At 50.9% G+C, this 23,660-nt stretch overlaps 1 protein-coding gene across 1 annotated transcript; it reads right to left on the bottom strand.

The window, feature by feature from the left end:
* Positions 1–1,985: 1,985 nt before the first annotated feature.
* Positions 1,986–23,660, bottom strand: GNB2 (G protein subunit beta 2). Its single transcript, XM_080979929.1, has 10 exons — positions 23,517–23,660; positions 16,341–16,452; positions 15,834–15,872; positions 14,742–14,848; positions 13,594–13,657; positions 11,058–11,220; positions 6,631–6,697; positions 6,298–6,499; positions 5,170–5,386; positions 1,986–3,032 (listed from the first exon to the last, which is right to left on the bottom strand). The coding sequence occupies exons 2-10, from the start codon at positions 16,395–16,397 to the stop codon at positions 2,926–2,928; spliced, it is 1,023 nt and encodes a 340-aa protein (XP_080836055.1). The 5' UTR covers positions 16,398–16,452; positions 23,517–23,660; the 3' UTR covers positions 1,986–2,925.

The raw sequence follows: 23,660 nt of genomic DNA, 5'->3' as shown, positions 1-23,660 counted from the left end.
TAAAGGGACCCCTGACCATTAGGTCCAGTCGTGACCGATTCTGGGGTTGCAGCGCTCATCTCGCTTTACTGGCCGAGGGAACCAGCGTTCAGCTTCCGGGTCATGTGTCCAGCATGACTAAGCCGCTTCTGGCAAACCAGAGCAGCGCACGGAAACGCCGTTTACCTTCCCGCTGGAGCGGTACCTATTTATCTACTTGCACTTTGACGTGCTTTCAAACTGCTAGGTTAGCAGGAGCAGGGACCGAGCCAACGGGAGCTCACCCCGTTGTGGGGATTCGAACCGCCGACCTTCTGATCGGCAAGTCCTAGGCTCTCTGGTTTAACCCACAGCGCCACCCGCGTCCCGCAGCCTAGAATAGCATTAGCTTTTTTTGCTGCTGCATCACACTATTGACCTGCGTTAAGCTTCCAGTTTACTTAGACCCCTGGATCCTTTCCCCATTTACAGTTAGCAAGCCGAATGTCCCACATCTTATATTTGTGCAACTGGCTATTCCTGCCAAAGAGCAGAACCTGACATTTCTCCCTATTGCAATTCATTTTGTTAGATTTGGCTCAGGTCTCCAATCTGGTTAAATTCATTGTGAATCCCAAATCTATCTTCAGTGGCATTGGCTACCCCTCCCCATTTATCGTCATCTGCAAATTTGATTAGCATCCCCTCAATTCCTTCATCCAAATCATTTATAAAGACGTTAAACGACAACATGCCCAGGACAGAACCCTACTTGTCACTTTTTCCCAGGACGACGAGGAAACATTCATGAGTCTTCCTTGGGTTTGGTCAGTCAACCAGCTACAAACCCCCCTAACAGTTACCTTGTTGCAACCACATTTTACCAGCTTCCTCGCGAGGATATTATGGGGGACTTTGTCGAAAGCCTTACTGAAATCAAGATAAACTACCGTATTTTTCACTCCATAAGACACACCTGACCACAAGATGCACCCAGTTTTTTAGAGGAGGAAAACAAGAAAAACCTATTGTGAATGAAACAGTAGGTGTTAAGATTTTTGTGGCTCGTGCTGTGGCCACAGACATGTCATCTGATGGTGAATTTGGGGTGACCCAATGCAAAAATCCTGAGGATCCATGGGCTTTTACCTCCCCCCTCCTAGGCAGCCTCCTTTATCTCTAGCCTCCCTTATCTCTCTTCCGATCCCACCGATCAGCTGCTTCCTTTCAACACTCCCTTCCCTCTTGTTTGCCTTAGTGTCTTTTCCTTTTTTGCTCCTCCTTTTCTTCTAATTTCTCTCCTCATTGCTTTGGCCTTCCTGTTTCCCCCCTTTGCAAGTTTGCTGTCTTTACCTCCCCCCTCCCAGGCAGCCTCCTTTATCTCTAGCGTCCCTTCTCTCTCTCCCCGATCGGCAAATGATCAGCGGCTTTATTTCAACACCTACTTCCCTCTTTCAAAAAAAGAAGCATGATCTGCTTTTTGCCCTTGGGCAATTTGGCTCCAGGGACCACGCATTCGCTCCATAAGACGCACCGACATTTCCCCTTACTTTTTAGGAAGAAAAAGGTGCATCTTATGGAGCGAAAAATACAGTACGTCCACAGCATCCCCCTGATCCACCAAGCTTGTAATTCCAGCAAATTATTTCTCCTTGCCGTGCAGAATTCTGCAAGCGTCTTATCAGAGCGCCTCTTGTCTTTCCATCCCTTGACCTTTCCAGTTTCCCATCCCCAAAATCTCCAATATACTTTTTACGGCCAGTCAACCAGTGCACTGTGCACAGTTACCCTATAGATGTGGGTTTCGCCCCTGCTAAAATTCCACAAAGGTCTTTTCTGTGGCATGCCTGCACGACCCGTCTTGGAAGAAAGGGCAAGTGTGAAATCAAAGCACCTCCCCTCCACCCACCCCCCAAAAAAACCTTCCAAGCTGGCCGACTTGCTCAACTCCCCCCCCCCGACTCCAAATACCACCCCCAAAAAATTAATAAACAATGACAAATGACAAAACGCCAGACACGTCATGGTTGGTTTTCTGTTGTTTACAGGTTTACACACGGACCCCCCACCACCATGGCCGGGGCAGGGCGGGGGTCCCCCAGCGCCGCCACGCTCCTCTTTTTTATTTTTTTACAAAAACCAGCCACGGATCGGGAGGAAACAAGGCCACGGCTGCGGCTGCCACGAATTCCTTGAAAGCACCACCGGGAAGGAGGAGGTTGAAAGACGGGGGGGTGGGGGGTGGAAGTGAGGGAAACAGAGGACACGAAAGGTTGCCACACTGCAGATTTGGGCCTGCCTCGGATCGGGGCCTCCCCTGCTTGCGAATAAAGGGGAGTAAGCATCTCTTGGGCATGAGAGAGAGAGAGAGGAAGAATTAGGAGTCTCTCTGCCTCCCTCCCCCAAAAAATTTCCTTCCCCTGCAAAAAAGGCAAGCTCAGCCCCTGGTCCCTGGATGAAGGATGCTGCTGCCATGTTTGGAAACCGTTATGGGATGGCCTTGGCTCTCTTTCTCCCTCCCCCCCCCCCAAATTTTGCTTCTTGAGAGGAGGAGTGAATGCTTGGACCCCTTCAACCCTAAGGATAAGCCCCCAACCCTTTCTTTAAACCGAACCGAAGTTCCCTATACTCTATAGGAGAGACGCGGCCAAGACAGGGCCCCCCTCCCCCCCAAAAAAGTGTGTTACCGCTAGAGAAATCAGCCTCTTCCTCCTCCGTGCCGGAAATCTGGCTCGGTCGGGACATGATTTTAAAAACGAGAGCAGGGAAAAATAAAAAGGACGACAAAAAGTTGGGGAGGGGGAAGTGTTTGTGGGGTTCAAGGCCACAGGGCCCCCTTCAAGGCGGCAGGAGAGGAGGGGGAAGAGGCTGGATTATTGGGGGGGGAAAGGGGGGACGTCAAGGGCTTTCCCTCCTGCTTTTCTCCCTCCCCACACTGTACCCCCCCCCAAGCCAGAGCAATGGGGCTCAGTTCCACACTTTCAAGAAGCTGTCCCAGGAGCCGGTGGCGATGGCCATCCCGTCGTCCGTCACGCCCAGGCAGCTGACGCGGTTGTCGTGGCCGGCGAGGACCCCTGAGGAAGGAAAGGGAGGAAGGAGGAATTGGTCAGGGCACCCAAAGGTCATCCAGCCCAGCCCCCCTGCAGGAACCGGCGGCTGAAGAATCCGTGGTGAGGGGCCACCTATGTTTAAAAATGTTCCAATGGAGGAGAATGTCTGCACCGTGCAAGGGGGGGGAATAGCAGAGTTGGAAGGGACCTCGGAGGGTCATCTATCCCAACCCCCCGAGCAATGCAGCCTCAAAAGAAGAGGGAGGTGCGCACGCATGTTTCCTAGCATATGCACCTTCGGGTGAGAAACTCGCGGGAACAGCCATTACGGCTCAAATTCCACATGCGGGAAACTCTGAAAATATTTTTCGTTGGTGCTGTGATGGAAGGTTGCTTAGCAAAATAATAATAATTATTATTATTTATTATTTATACCCTGCACATCTGGCAGGGCTTCCCCAGCCACTCTGGGCGGCTTCCAACAAAATATTATAATACAGTAATGCATCAAACATTAAAAGCTTTCCTAAACAGGACTGCCTTCAGATGTCTTCCAAAAGTCTGGTAGTTCTTGTTCTCTTTGACATCTGGTGGGAGGGTGTTCCACAGGGCGGGAGCCACCACCTAGAAGGCCCTCTGCCTGGTTCCCTGTAGCTTCTCGCAGGGAGGGAACCGCCAGAAGGCCCTCGGAGCTGGATCTCAGTGTCCGGGTTGAACGATGGGGGTGGAGATGCTCCTTCAGGTCTACTGGGCCCTTGAGGCCGTTTAGGGCTTTCAAGGTCAGCACCAACACTTTGAATTGTGCTCCGAAACGTCCTGGGAGCCAATGGAGGTCTCTCAGGACTGGTGTTATGTGGTCTCCCAGTCCCCAGTCTGGCTACCGCATTCTGTATTAATTGTAGTTTCCGGGTCACCTTCAAAGGCAGCCCCACATAGAGCGTGTTGCAGTAGGCCAGGCGGGAGATAACCAGAGCATGCACCACTCTGGCCAGACAGTCTGTGGGCAGGGAGGGTCTCATCCTGTGTACCAGATGGAGCTGGTAGACAGCTGCCCTGGACACAGAACTGACCTGCGCCTCCATGGACAGCTGTGAGTCCAGAATGACTCCCAGGCTGCACACCTGGTCCTTCGGGGGCACAGTTGCCCCATTCAGGACCGGGGAGTCCTCCACACCCGCCCGCCTCCTGTCCCCCAGAAACAGTACTTCTGTCTTGTCAGGATTCAACCTCAATCGCCTCCCCTGCTTTCCAGGGATGAAGAGTCGGGGTACAGCAGCCTCTGGCCATCTGCCCACCCCACATTTCAGTGGCTTGGACTACCACCAGCCCCTTCTGGACCTCCAAAAAGGTGGGCCAGTCTAAGTGAGGCTCACTGAGCCCAGAAAACCGCAAGCAGGATTCGAATGCAAGACCAGCATTCTCCCCTCTTGCCGTTTCCGGCAACTGTGGTCCAGAAGCATCGCTGCCTCTGACCGTGGAGGCAGATCGCAGCTGTTCTGGCCAGTTACCCATCGATCGCTCTCGCTTCCTCCATGAATTTGCCCCGTCCTCTTTTAAAGCCATCCGATTTGGTGGCCATCGCTGTGGCAGGGAGTTCCACAGCTCAACTGCGCAACGCATGAAGAAGTCCCTTCCGTTGCACGTCCCGAATTTTTACAACGCAGGTACTTCAAAGCAGCCAGTAGGGGGCAGTAGTAATAAGAATAAGAATGATTTTATTATTTATATCCTGCCCATCTAACTAGGTTGCCCCAGCCACTCTGGGTAAAGCTGGAACGAGGCTCTCTTTAAAAACTGCCAGGATCAGGCCAGCGGCCCGCCTGGTCCCGCATCCTGTTCTCAGATGCCCGTTACGGGAAATCCGCGAGCAGGATCCGAGCGCAAGATCAGCTCTCCTCTCCTGTGGTTTCCAGAAACGGAGATTTGGGAGCGTTTACCAGCTCTGAACGTTCCAGCTTGTCGATATCCGTCTTAAATTGGGGTGCCCAGAACCGGACACAGTATTCCAGGCGTGGAAACTACTGTTGACTTGCCTAGAATAGCATGAGCCTTTTTTCCTGCTGCTGCATCACGCTTGCGACTTTGGGGGAGGGAAAGGAGTTTTCCCCACCAGCGATGGCAGCCAGCTTCTTCTCGAAAGGGACTTTGTGGCGCTACTCACCTGCCCGGTCGCCCTTCATGGAGTCCCAGATGTTGCAGTTGAAGTCGTCGTAGCCGGCCAGGAGGAGGCGCCCGCTCCGGGAAAAGGCCACGGAGGTGATGCCGCAGATGATGTTGTCGTGAGAGTACATCATGAGCTCCTGGTCGGCCCGCAGGTCAAAGAGGCGGCAGGTGGCGTCGTCCGAGCCAGTGGTGAAGGCATTCCCGTTGGGGAAGAACTGCAAGGGGGGGGAGAGAGAGGAAGGGGGCATCAGGAGGGGGGCAGGGATGGGAGAGGACCCCGGAGCCTCGCTTCCCATGGCCCCCACTGCCCGCTTCCCATGGCCCCCGGAGCCTCGCTTCCCCTGGCCCCCGGAACCTCGCCTCCCATGGCCCCCAAAGCCCGCTTCCCACGGCCCCCGCAGCCCCGCTTCCCACGGCCCCCGCAGCCTCGCTTCTCACGGCCCCCGGAGCCTCGCGTCCCATGGCCCCCATAGCCCACTTCCTGCGGCCCCCACAGCTCGCTTCCCATGGCCCCCGGAGCCTCGCTTCCCACGGCCCCTGGAGCCTCGCTTTCCATGGCCTCAGGTCCCTTGGGCGCCTCCTGCCACTGGACTGCACCAGCATTTGGTCATTAGAGGAACATTTTTAGAAGCCAGTGCCCAATACTTATTTCCTCATCCCTCCCTGTTCCCTTTTCCTCGTGTGTCTTATTATTATTATTATTATTATTATTATTATTATTATCCTGCAGGGGGCAGGAACCGCCTTCTTTTCTGGGAGCCTTTTTGGCTGGAGGGTGGGGCACAAACAACCACATTAACAGCCTTTCCCCACGTTTCTAAAGAACCTGACCGTGTAGCATAGCGGCACCTACACCTGTGGAACTCCCTGCCTATTGAGATCAGGCAGGCGCCTTCATTATGCGTGCGTAACATAATAATTAAAAATAAAATTAAATGCCCCCTTGTCCACAGACACTCATTTAAAAGGCCACAGGTTGTTTAAACAGGCTGGTTTAAGGGGAATGTTTTTGCCTGGCAACTACAGATATGTAAGGGAGTTGCCAGAGCAGCCCATGAATGGGGAGCCACCACCGAAAAGGCCCCGTCCTCATTCTGCCCCCCTCCATGGCCGCCCCGGCACTCACGCAGACGGCGTTGATGTCGGACTCGTGCCCCGTGAAGGTCTGCCGGCACATGCTGTCCCGGATGTCCCACAGCTTGATGGAGGCATCGCAGGCGCCCGAGACAAAGGTCCGCATGTCGGGGGCCAGAGACAGCGACATGACGTCCCCGCTGTGGCCCGTGAAGGCGGTGGTCTGCTGGCCCGTCTCAATGTCCCACAGGGCGCTTTTTGGGGGGGAAGAGGAGGAGATGCAGAAATCAGAGGGCTGCGGGGATTCGCAAGGGACCCCTAAAGGTCATCCATCCCAACCCCCCCGGGGCGCCAGTCAGGTGGGGCACCCTGGCACTCTACTCACCACGTTGTGTCTCCGGAGCTGGTGATGATCTGGTTGTCGTTAAGAAACCGGCAGCAGGAGAGGTAGCCTTGGGAAGGAAAGAACGCAGCAGTTGCGGAGAGGGAAGTCTCGAGGGCCGCACCCCTCTCTGGGCAACATTTGGAGGGCCGCACCCCAGGGCTGGGCAGAGCCAGAGGCGAATACGGGCCGAGCAACACCTGTTGTTTTCCTTCTCTAACCCCCTCAGCCCAACGCAATATTATTATTATTATTATATTATTATTATTATTGTTATTATTATTATTATTATTATTATTATTATTATTATCGTATTTTCCAGAGTATAAGACGACTTGGCATATAATAATAATAATAATAATAATAATAATAATAATAATAATTTATTATTTATACCCCGCCCATCTGGCTGAGTTTCCCCAGCCACTCTGGGCGGCTCCCAATCAAGTGTTAAAAACAATACAGCATTAAACATTAAAAGCTTCCCTGAACAGGGCTGCCTTCAGATGTCTTTTAAAAAGAAGATAGCTGTTTATTTCCTTGACATCTGGTGGGAGGGCGTTCCACAGGGCGGGGGCCACCACCGAGAAGGCCCTCTGCCTGGTTCCCTGTAACCTCACTTCTCGCAGGGAGGGAACTGCCAGAAGGCCCTCGGAGCTGGACCTCAGTGTCCAGGCTGGACGATGGGGGTGGAGACGCTCCTTCAGGTCTACTGGGCCTTTGAGGCCGTTTAGGGCTTTCAAGGTCAGCACCAACACTTTGAATTGTGCTCGGAAACATCCTCGGAGCCAATGGAGGTCATTCACGACCAGTGTTATGTGGTCTTGGCGGCCGCTCCCAGTCATCAGTCTGGCTGCCGCATTCTGGATTAATTGTAGTTTCTGGGTCACCTTCCAAGGCAGCCCCACGTAGAGCGCATTGCAGTAGTCCAAGCGGGAGATAACTAGAGCATGCACCACTCTGGCGAGACAGTCTGCGGGCAGGGAGGGCCTCATCCTGCTTACCAGATGGAGCTGGTAGACAGCTGCCCTGGACACAGAACTGACCTGCGCCTCCATGGACAGCGGTGAGTCCAAAATGACTCCCAGGCTGCTCACCTGGTCCTTTGGGGGCACAGTAGCCCCATTCAGGACCAGGGAGTCCCCCCACACCTGCCCGCCTCCTGTCCCCCCAAAACAGTACTTCTGCCTTGTCAGGATTCAACCTCAATCCGTTAACCGCCATCCATCCTCCAATCGCCTCCATACACTCACACAGGGCCTTCACCGCCTTTACTGGTTCCGATTTGAAAGAGAGATAGACGACCCCCCCCCCCAACTTTTCCAGTTAAAATACAGAGTTTGGGATATGCTCTCCGTATAAGACTAACCCTCTTCCAACACAAAACCAAATAAAAATTAAAAAAACCAGTCTCCAGTCCGGCTCAGAAATCCGCTCCACTTCCCAGTGGCGGGGGCTTCCGGGGCCAATTTTCAAGCGTATTTCTGCTTCATCTAGAGAGCTTGGTGTCCTCCGATTTAATTTGCTGTCGTTTTATCCTTTGGCGGGGAGTTGCTGCAGGAGCTGCCGCTGTAGCTGGCGTATAAGACGACCCCCAACTTTTGAGAAGATTTTCCTGGGTTAAAAAGTAGTCTTATATGCCAGTTTTTATTTACTTAACTATTATTTATTTTTATTATTATTATATTTACTTGTTGCATCTTTATATATCCTGCAGTTTTTTTTTCTCCCAACGCAGAGACAGTTCTCTCCCACTTGCTTATTTCGGGCAGGAGATATAGACGTCTAATCAGTCTAAAAAACAGTTTCTATCCATGGGCTGTTAGGCTGCTGAACGGAAAATAATATAGTGCAACTGACTATATTGGAGTTGGTGTGGTTGTGCGACAAGCACACAAGCGTGCAATGAGATTGAGTGTTTGTGTGGCAGGGTGGAGAGGCCCAGTTAATTTCATTGCACGAAGGTTGTCCATGTAGAAAGACTGGGCCGTTATAACGAGATTTAGTGGTTCTTAATTGATCGGCGATGTGGTAGTGTATTGTATTATTTCTGCAAATTGATTTCCTCTGGAGTGAAAGATCGGACTGGGACAAACCTTCTTATGCCGAGCTCGTATTTTGCACAATTTGTATGCGGTGTCTGTTTGATCATGTGTGGTTTGCTATGCCTAATAAAGGATTGATTGACTGATTGATTGGCAATAAAGATACTATTAATATTATTTGCCTTTTTTGCTGCTGCATCACACTGCAGACTCACATTAAGCTTCTGGTCTACTAAGACCCCTAGATCCTTTCAACTTGGAGCATAGGAAGGTGCCTAATTATGGACCAGGGGCCATAATTATTATTAATTATTATTATTAATCCAAATAACGTCCTTGCAAGGTAGGCTAGGCTGAGGCAGCGACCGGGCCCCTCAAGGTCGCACGCCCAGCGAGCTTTGCTCATGGCCAAGCGTGGGGCATTTGAACCCTTGGAAACCAGAGGCCGAGGGAACCCTCTGCAACAAGGAAGCGAGTTCGAAATGCCGTGAGGGGTGACTTAGCTGGGCTCCTGAGCCCCACAGGGAAAGAATGCAGCTGGTCAAGGGAGCCATGGACTCAAAATAATAATAAATTTTCATTTCTAAACCGCCCTTCCCGGTTCAGTAAACCGGGCTCAGGGCGACTAACGACAAACTTAAAACACTTAATTTGATGCAACAAAACCCCCCAGCATAAAATGCAGTATAAAAACGTGAATAACAATAAATTCAGAATTTAGATGGGAAATCCATCCAATAAACATTAGATGATCACCAGGGCTAGCTGGCTAAATCAGTCATATTGGAAAACCTTTGCTTTAAGGGCACTTTCAATCCCAATCCTGCCTTCTGAGGTGTTAGATACCCCTCCAAAATTGGGGTTGAAAGGTAGGGAGGAGGTACAGGGAAAGCAAAATTCCAACTCTGAAAACCCAGAAATAAGTGTTCCGGTTTTCGAATGTTTTTCGGAAGCCGAACGTCCAGTGTGGCTGCCAGCTATTTTTTCCGGGGCGCCTGCACCAATCAGAAGCTGCGCCTTGGTTTTCGAACGTTTCAGAAGCCAAACGGACTTCCAGAACGGATTAAGTTTGGCACTTTTGTTTTTGCTATTTGTTACGCGTTTTTGAGGCTTTTTTGGTTCATTTGTTTTTTTGACTGTGAGGAACCCAGTTCAGCTACAGATCGATTGTGTGACTGCGGAAACGGATAAAAGCCCCCCCATCCAAACATTGGCTATCATCAGTGCAAGGAAGAAAAATAACCATTTTAGTTTTTAGCATCTACAACACTGCCTTATTTATTTTATAGTACAGTACCTTGATTATCGTTCCATTTTATGGCTCAACGGTCTGGTTAGATGGCAAAATTCATGATAAATTGCTGCGGTAGTGGCCCCCGCCCTGTGGAACGCCCTCCCACCAGATGTCAAAGAGGAAAAACAACTACCAGACTTTTAGAAGACATCTGAAGGCAGCCCTGTTTAGGGAAGCTTTTAATGTTTAATAGACTATTGTATTTTAATATTCCGTTGGAAGCCGCCCAGAGTGGCTGGGGAAACCCAGCCAGAGGGGCGGGGTATTAATAAATTATTATTATTAAAAAATGCCCCCAGCTGCAATATCCGTGTATAAGACGAGCCCAGATTATGAACATTACTCTACAGTGAAAGAAACCATAGCCTTATACACAGAAAAGTACGGTAATCATTATTACCAGCAATTATCATTGTGAAATAATATATTCTCTTGGCTGGGCGGGGGTCAATGTTGTTTATTTACTTCACGAAATTTATGACGCTTTATATTTATTAATTATTATTATTATTATTATTATTACAGTGGTGCCTCGCAAGACGAAATTAATCCGTTCCGCGAGAGTCTTCGTCTAGCGGTTTTTTCGTCTTGCGAAGCAACCCTATTAGTGGCTTAACGGATTAGCGCTATTAGCGGTTTAGCGGCTATTAAAGGCTTATCGGCTTATCGGCTTAGCTGCTAAAAGGCTATTAAAGGCTTAGCGGCTTAGATAAAGGGGGGAAAAGCAAAAAAAAAATCTCAAGACTCGCAAGACATTTTCGTCTTGCGAAGCAAGCCCATAGGGAAATTTGTCCTGCGAAGCAACTCAAAAACGGAAAACCCTTTCGTCTAGCGGGTTTTCCGTCTTGCGAGGCATTCGTCTTGCGGGGCACCACTGTACTTTAGGGGTTGTTTTTAAAAGTCTGGAACGGATTAATCCGTTTTGCATTACTTTCTATGGGAAAGTGCGCCCTGGTTTTGGAACGCTTTGGTTTTGGAACGGACTTCCGGAACGGATCAAGTTTCAGAGCCAAGGTACCGGTGTAACCAGTTTGGTTTCGCGAAGGAGGCGAGAGGGGGGCAAGGGCGTGGGGTTTGGGAGAGCCCCTCACCTGTGTGCCCGGGGAGTTCCCGGCTGACCCGGACGTTCCCTTCCCGGGTCTTGAGGCTGTAGATGGAGCAGATGTTGTCCAGGCCGCCACAGGCCACGTAGTTCCCGGATGGGGCGTAGGCACAAGTCATCACCCACGACGACCGCAGAGGGATGGCGTGGACCTGCAGGAAGCAGGAAAACGGGGTGCGTGAGATACAAAAAACCAGGGACCCCAACAGACCAGCATCACCTCTTCCTCCCTACAGTGGTACCTCGGGTTAAGGGACGCGGGTGGCGCTGTGGGTTAAACCACAGAGCCTAGGACTTGCCGATCAGAAGGTTGGCGGTTCGAATCCCCGCAATGACGGGGTGAGCTCCCATTGCTCGGTCCCTGCTCCTGCCAACCTAGCAGTTCGAAAGCATGTCAAAGTGCAAGTAGATAAATAGGTACCACTCCGGCGGGAAGGTAAACGGCGTTTCCTTGCGCTGCTCTGGTTCGCCAGAAGCGGCTTAGTCCTGCTGGCCACATGACCCGGAAGCTGCACGCCGGCTCTCTCAGTCAATAAAGCGAAATGAGCGCCACAATCCCAGAGTCATCCGCGACTGGATATGGTCAGGGGTCCCTTTACCTTTACCTCGGGTTAAGAACTTAATTCGTTCTGGATGTCTGTTCTTAATCCGAAACTGTTCTTAACCTGAAGCACCACTTTAGCTAATGGGGCCTCCTGCTGCTGCCGTGCCGCCGGAACACGATTTCTGTTCTCATCCTGAAGCAAAGTTCTTAACCCGAGGTACTATTTCTGCGTTAGTGGAGTCTGTAACCTGAAGCGTCTGTAACCCGAGGTACCACTGTACCATATTTTTCCATGTATAAGACGCCCCCTATTTTTGGGGACTCCAATTAAAGACCTACACTGGCTCCCAGGACGCTTCCGATTCCAATTCAGAGAATAACTGGGTGCCCTCTTCCCACCTTGGATCAAATCAATGCTTCCAGGTGCCATAAGAAAGCTGCAGAGATAGCGCAGGATAGTGCGCACCCCGGAAATGATCTCTTTCAGTTTCTGAAACAGTTTCTACCCAAATGATATTCTTTATTTATTTCTTCTTTATTCTTTATAAATTATTGTATTTTTATATTCTGTTGAAAGCCACCCAGAGTGGCTGGGGAAACCCAGCCAGATGGGCGGGGTATAAATAATAAATTATTATAAAGAAACCCCTCCAGCTGCACTATCCATGTATAAGACGAGCCCAGATTTCAACCATTATTCTACAGTGAAAGAAACCATAGTCTTATACGTGGAAAAGTACGGTGATCGTTATTATCAGCAATTATCATTGTGAAATAATATATTCTCTTGGCTGCGGGGGGGGGGTGTCAATGTTGTTTATTTACTTCACAAAATTTATGAAGCTTTTTTAAAAAAACCGTGCTTCAAAGCAGTACGAAAAAGGATACAGCAAATAAAGTGATTGCTAAGGAAAAACGGCAGCGGCAACTTTAAAAGTCTGCAAAAAAATTAAACCAGCCACATAGCGGCTCAAAGTCGTGTTGGTTTTTCTAAATGTCTGGGGACAGGCCTGCCTAAACTCAAAATGCTTTTTCGTGACACTGGAATTTGCGGACATCCCAGGAAGTCAATTGTTGGAAGATTCGGGGAAGATAAAAGGACGTCCGCCTTAAGACTGTTAAACTGTGGAACTCCCTGCCACAGGAGGGACCACTAACCTGGATTCGATCAATTCAGAGGGCTACAGCCATGATGACCAGTTTCTGGGTGCCACATGATCCTGCTTGACAGTTTCCCATAATGGTTGTCCACTGGGAGAACAGGATGCTGGACTGGATTGGACCCACCCTCCACCCCGCTTTGGCTTGATCCGGCAGACTCTTCTCAAGGTCTTATTTGCGAAACGTTTCGGTTGCTTTTTTAAAATTTTACAAAGGCAACTCGAACGACTTACGCTATACGGTGGTACCTCTGGTTGCGGATGCGATCCGTTCCAGGGTGCCATTCGCACCCCGAAAAGTCCCTAACCAGAGCGGCACTTCTGAGCACTTGCAAAGCGCAACAGAGCACTTCTGCACATGCGCGAACTGCGCAGAACACTCCTGTGCGTGCGGCAAAACCCGGAAGTAAACACTTCTGGCTTTGCCGCGTTCCTAACCCAAAAACATGCAACATGAAGCGTTCGCAAGAAGAGGTACGACTGTATTAACAAATAAACCGATGCGTTTTTAAAAAATCGGAAGAGAAAGAGAAATTTATGTTCCGAAAAGGCAGGACTCGGACGCAAACACCCCACTCACACACAAAAATGGGCTCTGGATAAGTAGAGTCCTGGTGGAAAAAAAGCACCTAGAGATATGCAAAGCGAAGGTGCAAGGAGAGCCCTCCCTGGGGAGAGCTTGCTGCAAGCAGGGAGCCACCACCAAAAAGGCCCTGCTCTCATACTGCCACCCTCCAGGCACTGATAAGGGCCCCGGGTGACGCTCGAAGGGTCCCCCGGGGCCAAATAACAGGGCCCACTGACAGCCACACAGGCCTTACCTTGTTTGTGGTGTAGCTGTCCCAAATGATCAGTTTGCCGTCTTGGGAAGCACTAACCAGCAACCTGTAGAGGTGGAGAGAGGAAGAACGGAGGCGGCGTGAGATTGGGTGGAACTCAGAGTGAGATAGAGGGTTTCCGAGTCGCTCAGGGACAAGAGGAGACCCAAAGCCCTTTCCTCTTCTGCACGCCCGACACAGGGAGATGGGACCAAGCCCATTGGCGTCCATTGAGCTTAGTATTGTCCACACGGGCCGGCAGCTGCAGCTGCCCAGGCGAGTGGGGTCTCACCCAGCCCTGCCAATAGATGCTACAGGAGATCAAACCGGGCTCCTTTTGCATTGCAGGGGGTGGGACTCAGGGCGGATTTCATTTAAATCAAACTGATTTAAATCCCGATAAAAATCGCTAGTCAGTAAGACTTTTTTTTTTTTTTACAGAAAGACTCATTCCGGCTGGTATAATCTTAATATTTACAACCAGATGGAGGTTTCATTTCTGGAACAAAGAATTTTTAGAGTGGTTTTTACAGTTACATCAAAAATCGCTGATTTGGTTATACCATTAGAAATACACAGACAGATAATGATGGAATGATCGTGAGGTTTAATAAGTTAACTGTTTATAGTTGGGCAACCTTTCTGCTTTACTTCATTGGAAGGAGAAAAAATAATCATTTCCTTAGTAACCATTTAAACGATCTGTTTAACTAAAACAACAACACTATGGCATATGTATCCATGTTCGTTAACTGATGTTGTTAAACGATTAAAAAACCCCACTTAAGACTGATTTTAGCACACGTGAAAAACTTAAAACAAATCCTTATTTCCTGATGAACAGCCTTTGGACTATAATGCAAATGAAATAGAAAACAACATTTAGAAAGACTTTTCCTCCAAAGGCATTTTATTTTAAAAATCCAATTTAAATAAAAATAAATAAATCCGATTTAAATGTTAAAAATCCAATTTAAATGTTAAAAATCCAATTTAAATGTTAAAAATCCAATTTAAATGTTAAAAATCCAATTTAAATTTTAAAAAAACATTGTTTTTTGTCCACCCTGGTTGGACTAGATGGCCTTTGGGGGTCCCGTCCAATCCCACAATTCCAAGGGGCAGCCGCCACCGCCGCCCTTTGCTCTCACCTGGAGTCTGTCCCCCAGTGCATGGCGTAGATCTTCGCCAGGTGACCCCGTAATGTGCGCCTCGTCCGCATCTGGATCCGGCCCACCGGATCGAGGCCAGCTGTGATCTGGGGGTGGGGAGAAAAAGAGAAGGGGGGTGTCAAAAGACGAAAGGCCCCCCCAGAGAGGAGGAACACCTCTGCGCAACACACACAACCTCCAGAGACCCTTGCCTGCTTCTTCCAACAACATCTCAAAGTGGGGGAGGAATTAATAATAATAATAAATGTTTATTTATTTATTTAATAAATTTATATTATTTATTTATACCCCGCCCTTCCCGGTTCAGGGTGGCTAACAACAAATTTAGAACACTTAATCGATGCAGCGAAAAACAGCATAAAATACAGTATTAAAACGGGAATAACAATAAATTCAGAATTCAAAAATCAATTTAGGGGGGAAATCCATCCAATAAACATTAGATGATCCCCAGGGTTAGCTGGCTGAATTGGTCCTATTTGGGCCAGCGAGGAGACCAGGGGAGAATTAGCTGGAGGATCGCATAAAAATCTTCATAAAAAGGGAAGGAGGAAAAATAAAAGATCAGGAGGAATTCAAATTAAAGGCCAGGCAGAATAGCTCTGTCTTACAGGCCCGATGGAAGGAGGTTAAATCCTGCAGGGCCCTGGTCTCCTGGGACAGAGCATTCCACCAGGTCGGAGCCACCACTGAGAAGGCCCTGGCCCTGGTGGAGGATAGTCTGACTTCCTTAGGGACCTCTAAACTATGATTATTCATGGACCTGAAGGTCCTCTGCGGGGCAGACCAGGAAAGGCCATCCCATAGGTACAAGGGTCCTAGGCCGTGAAGGGCTTTAAAGGTCAAAACCAGCACCTTGAACCTGACTTGATACTCCACTGGGAGCCAGTGCAGCTTGAAAAGCACTGGGTGAATCTGCTCCCCTGGCAGAGACCCCGTGAGGAGCCTCGCTGCAGCATTCTGCACCCGCTGGAGTTTCTGGGACAGCTTCAAGGGCAGCCCCGCGTAGAGCGGATTACAGTAGTCAAGCCTGGAGGGGAAAATATATTCGAGGGGTTTCTTTCACCTCACCTGGGTCAGCGTGGAGTCCCCACATGCTTTCCTGGCGTCCTGCGGGAAGGGAAAAGGAGAAGAGAGCAGGGGTGAGTGCAAATAATAATAATAATAATAATAATTATTATTATTATTTATTATTTATACCCCACCCATCTGGCTGAGTTTCCCCAGCCACTCTGGGCGGCTCCCAATCAAGTATTAAAAACAAAGCGTTAAATGTTAAAAACTTCCCTGAACAGGGCTGCCTTCAGATGTCTTTTAAAGATAGGATAGCTGCTTATTTCCTTCACATCTGACGGGAGGGCGTTCCACAGGGCGGGCGCCACCACCAAGAAGGCCCTCTGCCTGGTTCCCTGTAACCTTACTTCTCGCAATGAGGGAACCGCCGGAAGGCCCTCGCCGCTGGATCTCAGTGTCTCAACCCCGCAAAGTCTCCATCCCCGGGAAAAAAGAGAAATGTTGAGCCCGGCACCTCAATGAGGGCTAGAAACTTGGCTGGCGCTGCCAACTGCAGCCACTCACCCTGATCTGGTTGCGCAGCTGTTCCGCCTCCTGCCTCAACTGCTCCAGTTCGCTCATGGTGGAGTTGGGCGCGGGGGGCGTGGCCAGCAGCCCCTCTCAGCCGGCCGCAATTCTGTTTAATGGGGGGCAAAGAGGTGGTTGCATTAATTTGTTTGTTGCGAAGCAAGCGCAGGGGGGTTGAGATAGATGAGCTCTGGGGTTCCCCTCCTGACTCTAATTCTTAAGTCCTGGGTCGCCTTCTCCGCCCAGGAGGCCGAAGCAAAGGGTCAAACCAGGTGTCTCGGCTCACCGGGGCAAAATTAAGAACACCCCCCCCCCGTCCCTGGGGGTAACTGCGACTCCCCCCCCCCAAGGTGACCATTGGGGTTACCAAAGCCTGACAGAGAACACTTTCTGCTTGCAAAACTGCTTCGTACGGTCTTCCCTGCGCGAGCAATAGCTGCGCCCATTTTACAGATGGAGGCAGGGGAAAGTAGAGGGTCAAAATCGTCAACACTTTGAAAATGAAAGAGTTTTGGGAACTGATCTATAATGAATTAAAAAAGATGCTTAAATATACTTTTCCAAAAAAGCCTGAAGAATTATTGCTAGGTTTGATGGGAGAGGATATTAAGAAGACAGACCAAAGATTATTATTTGTATGCGACGACAGCAGCTAAGAGTTTTGATAGCCCAAAAGTGGAAAACACAGGAGATACCGACTGTAAAGGAGTAGCAGACAAAGTTGGTCGAGTACGCAGAAATGGCAAAACCGACACACAGAATTCGCGGTCAGGAGGAGACGAAGTACCAAAAAGAATGGAGTAAATTTATGGTTTATCTAAGTGAGAACTGTAGAAATTTGAAGACGTTAGCAGGACAGAAATAAATCTTATGTCATGGTGTAATATTTACTTTTTCAGCAGGGGGCCGGTCCACTGTCCCTCAGCCCTTGTGGGGGGCCGGACTATATTTTGGGGGGAAATGAACGAATTCCTATGCCCCACAAATAACCCAGAGATGCATTTTGAATAAAAGCACACATTCTACTCATGTAAAAACACGCTGATTCCTGGACTGTCCGCAAGCCAGATTTAGAAGGCGATTGGACCGGATCCGGCCCCCGGGCCTTAGGTTGCCTACCCGTGCCCTATACAGCTTCAGGGGGTCAGCAAAGGTCTTCGAAAATATCGCCGTGATGCACCCAAGCGATCCTGCGCTTAGCGAGAGAGGGCCTGTCAGGAGCAGGTCCGTTCTGTACAATTTTTGGGAGCCCAGAAGGACCTAGCCTTTGGAACTGCCTGCCACTGCAGGGCTAGTAGCCAAGAGGTCTGGGGCTCTGCCTCTGTGGCTGGAGGCAGTAAAATGTTCCTGGGTTCCAGTTGGGGTTGGGCTAGATGACCATGAGGACCCTAATAATAATAATAATTTATTATTTATACCCCGCCCATGTGGCTGGGTTTCCCCAGCTATTGCAGGACTATGCAGAATTAGATAAACTGACAGGAAGGATTCGAAACCTGCGGGACCAGAGATTCTTAAGAGGACTGGAGTAAACATCTGAATTACCTGAAAAGCAATTGTAAAAAAAACCAGATTGCGCTAGCAGGACTGCAAGAAGTCCTGGAAGGAGGATTACGCGAAATATCGCAAGGAAGATCACGAAGAGAATATTAGTTAAGGATAATTAAAAGTAATAAGAGAAATGAAGAAATGCGGATTGAGTGATGAAAGAATGGAAAGTCTTCAGAGGTAGTTGAATATTGTATAAGATAAAAATGTACGTTAAATGACTTCTGGAAATGATATGTTCAAAAAATTAATAAAACTGTATATTAAAAAGAAGAAGAAGCCATTGCAAGGGGGCCTGATAACTCCCCCCCCCACCATTGCCCTCCGCCCAATATTTGCTATGGAGGATAGAGAGGCGCCCCCCCCCAAATAAATAATGCAAGGTGGGGGGCAAAACAGAGGTGGCTTTGCTCCTCCCGGAAAGCAGAAAACGCTCCCTCCTGAAAAAAACAAACCAAAAATGGTGCGCAGGGAGGGGGTCTCTCTCTCCCCCCCCCCCCCGGAAAGCCAAATAAAAGAGAGAGGGTCCCGTGTCGTCACCATGGCAACCGGACCCCCACCGCCACCTCTCCCGGCACAAAACACAAGAACAGCATCTTTAAACTCCAGCTGGCGGTTGCCGTGGCGATGGGATGTGGGGGAAAAAAGCCCAGAGACCAAGATGGATTTGCAGCAGCTGAGCTCCCCAATTCCCAATAAATAAATGGGGGGCCGGGAAAACGGGTGCGCTGGCTCAGAGGTGCCCCCACGGCGTGGCACAGAGAGATGTGGGGCGATGATGGTTTTCCACACCAGGCCAGAGATCCACGGCTTATACGCCTTAATCTCCAATCTCATTTGCTTCGTTAGAGAAAGTGCATTAGGCAAAACAAACAGGCGAGCCGAGCCAAATCTCCTGGCAAGTGTAAACGAGATTACAGAGGGATTACAGAGGAGGATGAGTTCAATGCAGCCTGGAAAACTACGTTTCCCCCTGCACAGGGTGGTACGTTAGTGGGCAGCGAGGCGGGGAAGCAAGGCGTTTCGTGGGTTAAAGGCAGAGGGGAAGCCGGACTCCTGGGTTCCTCGGATCAGGAGAAAGGGACTTGGGAACATCCCGGGCGCTGAGCCAAGCCACGGCACCCGGGAGGGCGCGATCAAAAGCCCTCTCTCGGCGCTTTGCAGCACAAAGCCAGGCGCCCGGTCGGGGTCCGGCGAGGACGCCTGGTTTTCGGACCCCCTGTTGAGGGTGGATCAGGAGAAGGCGGATGCGCAGAGCTCTGATCTCTCCGGCAGAAGCTTGTAAGGAGCGTTGCTCAGCAAGAACAACACATCGCTTCCAACCTGTTTGATTTTTCTATTAAAAAAACCGGGCGCCCCTCCAGACTACAACTCCCACCAGCCCTGACTGCATGAGGCCAATGGCGGCTGACCAGATACTCGCAATGGGAAATCCGCCCCCCCAGCATGATCCGAGTGCGAGAGCATCACTCTCCCCTCTCGCTGGGGAGTCGCAGGTAGACTGTGCCTGGGCATGGAGGTTTTGCTGTTGTAACAGACTCTCCAAAGGCCCACCTAGTCTGCCCGCATCCTGTTATCGGAGCGGCTAGGCAAACGCCCCAAAGGGAGGCCCGTAAACAGGACTCGAACACAAGACCGCAGTTTTCAGAAGCCTTACTGCCCCCAATCGCGAAGGCAGAGAACAGCCGTTCTGGCTAGCAGCTGCCAACAGCCCTCTCCTCAAACGTGAATTTGTCCAATCCTGCAGCAGGGAGTTCCACAGATTCGCCAGGTGATGACGACAACAACTTCTTGTCTTGCAAACCAAAACAACGCCTTATCCATGAGTTAAAGGTAAAGGGACCCCTGACCATTAGGTCCAGTTGTGGCTGACTCTGGGGTTGCGATGCTCATCTCGCTTTACTGGCCGAGGGAGCCAGCATACAGCTTCCGGGTCATGTGGCCAGCATGAGTAAGCCGCTTCTGGCAAACCAGAGCAGCGCACGGAAACGCCGTTTACCTTCCCGCTGGAGTGGTACCTATTTATCTACTTGCACTTTGACGTGCTTTCGAACTGCTAGGTTGGCAGGAGCAGGGACCCAGCAACGGGAGCTCACTCTGTCGTGGGGATTCGAACCTCCGACCTTCTGATCGGCAAGTCCTAGGCTCTGTGGTTTAACCCGCAGCGCCACCCGCATCCCCTTTATCCGTGAGTTAGGCATTCCCAATTGTGAGGCGGCGTTGCCCTTCCTTATCGTCCATTATGATTTATTTAATTCCCGCCCTCTTAAGGTCCCCAGGTCGGGTTACGGCGTTAAAGCGCAACATTGGAAACAGTTCGCCGGAAGTTGTGCAATGAGGCTCTCTGGGGAGGGAGTATCACAGCTCAGGGGCCACCACTGAGAAGGCCCTGTCCTCTCCCCCTAATTTCTGAAGGGGGGAAAAGGAACTACGAAGAGGACTCCCTCCGCTGATCTCAGCAGCCAAGAGGGTGTGTAGGGAAGGAGGTGGCCTCCGATAGGGCTTTGTTCGAACCCCTGGATCAGGCCCAGAAAGAAACTGGCAGCTGTTTTAGAACAGGGGGCGTTATATGAGATCTTAAAAGGGAATCCCGGCCAGGAATCCAGCTGCCGCATTTTGGATATTTCCGAGTCGTCTTCAAGGGTGGCCCCAGGCGGAGCGCTTTGCAGTAGTCCAGCCTGGAAGTTACCAGCGCATGCAATACACCGGCCAGCCAAAAGAGCATCGCCAAAGGGCATTGAATTCACATTCAGCGACCTTCAAAAGGTGTGTTTGCTTCACTCCGCACACACAATCAAGCCGATCTGGGATATACAGACACAGGGTTGGACTAGATGACCCCCGCGGGTCCCTTTACAGCTCTACGGTTCTACGAGTCTCAGCTTCGCTCACAAGCGTGCAACGGAAGAGGGCAAGCCGGCCAATTAAGTGGTCTCCACTAAGTGCCCTTTGTTATTTGAGATCGGCACTTAATTTGCACAAATTCTAGATGCCAGAAAAAGCAACAAGGACAGAGGAATGCCGGGAGCATCCTGCTGAAATATTTCAAGATCCGCAGAGGGGCGTAAATCTGCCCTCCTGGACCCCCTGCCGCCTTTAAAGGCTTTCCTCCGGGCCTTGAGGACTAGGAACCTGCTAAGTCTTGCAGCGGAAAATAAAAGGGGGGTCTCTTCTTGATCTTCCAAGAACTGCGACTTTCAGGACCAGTTTACATGGACCTTGCAGCCCCAAGCGCATCTCTTGGGGACATCAATATCGATATTGGTTATATATAGTTTTTCCGGCGCCCTTGGGTGTCCCACTCTGATACACCCACGTGAAGGGTGTCCGAGGGGAAAGGCGCCTGGAAAAAGCACCCCACTGTTTCCTCACCCCAAAAGGCACGTCAAAATCATCAGCTGAGCAAGCTAACTATTCCTGTGCGCATCATTAAAAGGCAGGACTCCTGGGTTCCACCCTCAACTTGGAGAGCGAGGGGTATTGGGAGATGTGAGGGGGCTCAGAAACAGGACGCCCGAGTTGCACGTAAAATGCAAAGCGTAATAATATCTGGGGGGAAAAGGAGAAGCAGCGCAGAATTGTAGGGTTGGGGACCCGCCAGCGGTCATCCATCCCAACCCACTGCTGCAATCACAGCTGAGGATTCCCTGGCAGCCCTCTGTTTCACAACCTCCAATGGAGGACAGTCCACCACCTTCCAAAGTTCAAAATTAAGAGGGGTGTGTGTCTTAATTTTCTACACTATGCAAAAGCCTCAAGTGGGGTTTTTTTTGGGGGGGGGGGTTATTCCCACCCCTCTCTCTTGCAACACCATCCCCGCAGCATCCTGCCGCCACCAAAACAGCAGTGCTACATCGGACTCTACTTTCCCTTCCTCAGATCTGTAAAATGGGAACAGCGAGAAACCACACGACGGTTTTTAAAGGAAAAGCTACACCACCGTGAGGGTTTTTTTTGTTTTGCTAGCGGGAGGTATTAAAATGTAAACAAAGCAAAATATAAATACTAGGGGGAGGGGGATAAAATGGGTGTTGGCTGTGCCAGATCAGACCTTAGCAAGCCCCCCAAAGCCCCCTCACCCTTAATTTTTACTTATTGTGTTGATATCCCACCTCTCCCTCAAGGTGGCATGTAGCCCCCTCCTCATTTAATCCCCACAACAACCTTGGAAGGTAGGTTAGGCTGAGAGAGGCAGCAACTGCCCCCCAAGGTCAGACAGGGAGCTAAGAAGCCGAGTGGAGACATTCGAACCCGGTTCTCCCCAGTCCTAGTCCTGACACTCTAACCACTATGCCCCACTGTTTCTGTGGGGAAGAGGTGAGGCTGCCCGCCAACTCCAGGACTCCAAACAGCCCCACTGTCAAGGGAAGAGGGCGGGCATTGCTGGGCCTATTTAGCGGTAATTAAAGGTCCCCAGACAAGTTCATTAAGCGGAGAGGGCCTTGGGGAAGCCGCCAGCTGTACCTTCCGGGAGACGAGAGGAGCTCTCAGGCGAGGGACCCAGGAGTCCGAGGAACCCAGGAGTCCTGCCTCCGCTTGGCAGCAAGCCTGCCCCATACCCAACAGGCACCCAGTTCCTCTTCCGAAGAACCCAGGCGTCCGGGGCCCCACCAAATATCCGGCTCAGATCCTTTGAACGCACACACAAGCACACCTGCTATATCCAAAGAACTCAGGTGTCCTGGCCCCCATCTCCCCACGGATTCTCTCTCTCTAGGCCCCACATCTGTCCAGAGAACCCAGGCGTCCTGCTCCCCCCCCCCCAATTTCCCCTCCGCTTTTCTCTCTGGGTAGGCCCCACATCCTTTGTGGAGAACCCAGGAGTCCGGCGGGGGACACATCTCTGCTAGCTACCCTATAGATTTTTTGGGGGGGGGGAGAAGAATAGAGAGAACAGAGCCCCCCCCCAAAGTGTGGTCTACACAGCAAGGTTGTGGGGTGGATCCTGTCTCTTGCATTAATCCTGGACTTCCTCCATTTGGAAGACCCTGTTGCAAAATTGGGGGGGGGGGAGGGAAGAGGCCTAAAAATGGGGCGATGTGGGGGGGGGCTGTTTGACTAGGAAGGCTCCTTGGGCGATGGGGAAGTCTTTTAAAGGGCAGATTTTTGGCAGGGGGGGAGGAAAGTTGGGGGGGAGGAAAAAACCCACCAAGTGGGGGGTGAGGGGGGGGGGCTACTGCTGCTGCAAAGGGGGGGGGGAGGTTGCTATGGGGCGTGGGGAAAAAGGGCAGGAGGTTGCCAGTATGGGATTCCTTGGGGGGGGGCGGTTGCTAAGGAAGGGGAGGAGAGAAAAAAAAAGGATCTTGGGGAGGGGGGAGAGACATGGGGGGGCAAAGAGCTTGCAATAAACCAAGGGGGGGGAGTGAAGGGCTTTGGGGCTGGGGGGGGGCTGCGCTTTGCAAAGGAGTGGGCGTTGCTATGGGGCAGCTGGGGGGGGGTTGGATGTGCAATGGAGGGGGGGCGTTGCTATGGGGCAAGGAGCCTTCAAGGGGGGGGGAGAGAGATTAAAAACCAACAGGCAGGAATTGTTAGGGGGGGAGAGGGAGGGAGGGAGGCTATGGGGCGGGAGAAAAAGGAAACCCCCCCATCTTCACCCGCCCCCCTTTCCACCCTGGCCCCACATACCTGCTGCTGCTGCTGCAGCCCCGCCGCCGCCTTGCTGGGGGGGGCAAGGGGGGAGGAGGAGGGGTGGGGGTAGGGACTCGTTTCCGCTGCTGCTGCTGCTGCTGCTGCTGCTCTTCCAGCGGCGGAAGGATCGCGCTCTGGCGG

Source organism: Podarcis pityusensis (assembly GCF_964106645.2).
Source record: "Podarcis pityusensis genome assembly, chromosome: 13".
Classification (NCBI taxonomy): Eukaryota; Metazoa; Chordata; class Lepidosauria; order Squamata; family Lacertidae; genus Podarcis; species Podarcis pityusensis.
The sequence above is the reverse complement of the archived record's forward strand: the minus strand, read 5'-3'. Positions and strand labels throughout refer to the sequence as shown.